Genomic DNA, 3571 nt, shown 5'->3' with positions numbered 1-3571 from the left:
AGTGGTACAATGCTGAATGCTACTCTTTGAGACTTCATTTCCCTATACTTTCAAACACAAGCTCATACCAACTCTATAAACTCCCAGGGGAGCTGTTGGCATTAGTAAGTGCTCCATGCTAGTCTCTATTCTCTCTTCTTCACCAACTTCATGCCTGACCCCTTCCCACCGAGACACAGTCCCCACCTGTCTTGCCCCAGTCCTCACAGTATGTGTCTAAGCTAGATAATGAGCATCAACCCTGGTTCTAATTTATAGGCAAGCTTCCTGGTGGGGCCACAGTCCTTCCTCAACCACTTGGCTGGACCAAATCCTTACAAAATCCTTTCCCATGAGCTGTAGCCCTCACTGTCTCCTCTGCTACCTTGACCTCCCCCTTCTCCCACCACTGCTCAGTTCCTGGCCAGGAACCTGCTTTGAACAAGGTCACCACCTCCTTCCCTTCAGCCACAGTACTGACACCTACCTGAGAGTAAGCACAGGAGCCACACACTCCAGGGCTGCTCCTACCTGACTCTAAACCCCTATGGTCCCGCAACAGTCTCCCAATCCTCAGTTCCAGGGCACCTCCATTACCCGCTGACTCTGTTCTACCTCTGTGTTTGTTATGAGCTACTGGAGAATATAATAACTCTGATGAGATCTCTATTTACCTCACACAGCACCTAGCATGTAATAGCAGTAGTAACTACTTGTTGAGTGCTTACTAAGTGCCAGGCACTGTTGTAAAAGCTTTCCATGAATTAACTCATTTAATCCTTCTCACAACCCTAAAGAGGTCAGCACTATTACTTTTTTTTTTTTTTAAATACATTTAATGCTTGGTATTGTGAACATGCAGAAGAAAGAAAATAAGATTACAAAATGAAATAAGAGCTAGAATTAAAAGCCGACATACAGGAAATGTTCTCAACTGTGCAAGTGATTAACAGCCAGATGTTCCCCTACGATTCCAAACGTGAGTCCCCAGTGCGCAGTTCCAGCCCCAACTCTGCTGGTGTCTCAGAGAAAATGTAGAGTAACAAAAGCAGCCAAGACCTGTGTGGCGTCAGCGCTTATTTCTCCTTGAGTATTGTCCGGTGGATGTGAATCACTAAGAACACATGCATTCCTCAAGTTTTAGGAGATAAATAAGGTGGAAAAAAATAAATCTTAGGGATTTGCTTCAATTCTTATTTAAGCTTCATGGAATGCAAACATAGGAGGCTAAAGCAGAAATAAATATTGCTTCAGTGATCATGAGTCCAGCCAGCTTAGTGAACAAAACAGGCGTTGCCTTCCTAACCTTCTAAGTTCCCATTTACCTACAAGTCTGAGGGTTTTAATCTGCCAGGGTCCCTTGGCAAAAGGGTCAGAAGTCATTGTCACTCTCATCCAGGGGTTCAGGTTTCCGGACCCTTCGATTGGGCTTGGTTGGTGAAAGAGAAACACTCTCGTCTTCCAAATCGTCATCCTTGTCATCATCATCTTCCATGTCAATTTCACTCTCCTCCGAGTCCTCATTGTCATCGGAGTCTCCACCTTGCATCGTGCCCACAATGCGTTTGCCAGGTCTTCCTTGCATGAGCATCTCCATGGCTGTCCGCGACTTGGGCAGCCGCCTTTCTTCCAACTCACTGTCGGATTCATCATCCTCCTGGATGTCTATGTCCGAGTCATCGTTACTTCCACTCTTGAGCAGGCGCTTCTCTTCCTCCTTGAGGTTGTTCTGTATCAGGCAGAAAGTGTTTTTAGCTTCCTCAAACCTTTCTTGCTCCATCCTATGATGATCTTCAAGCTGTTGTTCCAGATAAGTCAGATTTTGAAATTTCTCCAGATAAATGTCATACTGCTTTTGTAATTCTTCCTCAGTCTTCTCATACTCATCCATAAAACATGGCCTGACACTCTGCAGAGTCTCTAGTCGCTTCCGATTTCTTTCCAGTTCTAATTTTCTCTTTTCAATTTTGGCTTCTAAATTGCTTCATCAGAGGCCACATTATTGAGCAGGTCTTTAGTCTTCTGAACCTGTGTCAAAATCTCTTTTATTGCAATTCTCATCACTTTTTCAGTCTCGTTTATTTCCAGAGGTCTGGCAATGGCTTCTGTTCTCATTTCCCTCAACTCTACTTCCATGCCGAGCAAGTCATACAGAGATGCTCCTTTGGAGGTGATTTCAGACGCAAGCTGCCTGGCTGCCTTCAAATCTGCAATCTTTGAGCCAAGATCACTCTTGAATTTGTTGACATCTTCCTCTACTATTTCAGAGCCCTCCATCCCCTTGGTCTTCATAGCATTATAAAGGACAGATGTGATCTTCAGCAGCTCTTTTACTGCATATCCATCTGCTTGATAAAGCTTCTTAGTGTTGAGTTTTATATGTGCCTTGGTGGCCATGAACTGGGCAATTGCCTTAATGAAGAAAACTCGGTCCTGTTCAGTGTCCATGTCAGGCGGGATGTCAGTCTGGGGCTCATATCTTTTCACAAGCCAGAGAAGCACTTCAGATACAAGTCCAAAATTGGGTGTACGGAAATTTTCCATAGAAATATGTCGAGGGTATCCCAGGGCTCTCATCATCTCTGTGAAATCAGCCTGCGGAGGTCGCGGAAAGACATGACGCTCACGTCCCCAGGAGCCCAGGGTCGCAGCTCAGCACTATTACTTTACTTAGTATACAAATGAGGAAGTTGAGGCAGAGCAGGCATTCATACATCTTTTTAATGGATAAACTTCAAGTGGGTCCACAGAGTTGGCCATCAATCACTTTATTCGTCCATTGCCCCAGAAGACATTGTAAAATTCATCCTCACTCAAGTACTTGACCAACCTCTGCCTTTCTTTCCTTCTTTACCAAGTGGCTCAGAGGTATATAAAGCAAATTCTGCAGTGTACCCCTCATTCCTTCCAAGTATTCATCCTCCATACCTCAAAACGTCTGCCTCTATATTTTCCCCTCCTGGAGTGGAGGAAAAGGTGATTTATGAAGTACTTGTCTTCCTCTGATTTGTCCCACCCCCAATTCTTCTAGAACCCTGCTCTAATGCTTTGAGCTACACCTTCAGTCAACTTGCCACTTTCCTATTGCCAAAACACAAATGAAACTTCATTTCTCCCTACAAGAAGAATCCTTCCCCAGCCCTGTTACATCTTCAAGTCACTCTCTCTTCATCACCAAACTTCTCCAAAGAGTGGCTTCACCAGCCCCTTTCCTGTCTACCAAAATTCACACCCTTAACCACAGGAGCTGAATTTCACCACCATATCCTTAATAAAAACAGGGGAAAATCCTCAAAGACCATTACAGGTCCTTCTACACATCACTCCCATCTCCTTTCCTCCACAATATTTGCCATTCTCCTGGAAACTCACCCTGGATGGTGAGGATGAGCTTCTGCCCCTGTCCATCCACTTGAGCCTTCTCTGGTCCCAGTAACTACTCTTTATCCTGTTGCTGCCTCACCCCACCCCCAATTCAAATGAACATAACCTCCCTCAGAGATCCCTGCCAGTAACTCCCAAACCTTTGCATCCATTCTCAACTTTTCTCCTGGGTTTCATTCTGCCTTTCCAACAGTCTATGAAATAATTT

At 44.7% G+C, this 3571-nt stretch overlaps 1 protein-coding gene across 1 annotated transcript; it reads right to left on the bottom strand.

The window, feature by feature from the left end:
- Positions 1-1078: 1078 nt before the first annotated feature.
- Positions 1079-2624, bottom strand: LOC129045243 (clusterin-associated protein 1-like). Its single transcript, XM_054503716.2, is given in 3 exon segments — positions 1079-1962; positions 1965-2574; positions 2577-2624. Coding segments are annotated over 3 exon segments (1242 nt in total). The 5' UTR covers positions 2598-2624; the 3' UTR covers positions 1079-1351.
- Between the last annotated feature and the right edge of the window lie 947 nt (positions 2625-3571).

Source organism: Pongo pygmaeus, chromosome 8, assembly GCF_028885625.2.
Source record: "Pongo pygmaeus isolate AG05252 chromosome 8, NHGRI_mPonPyg2-v2.0_pri, whole genome shotgun sequence".
NCBI classification, from domain to species: Eukaryota; Metazoa; Chordata; class Mammalia; order Primates; family Hominidae; genus Pongo; species Pongo pygmaeus.
This window is presented reverse-complemented; position numbering and strand designations above follow the sequence as displayed.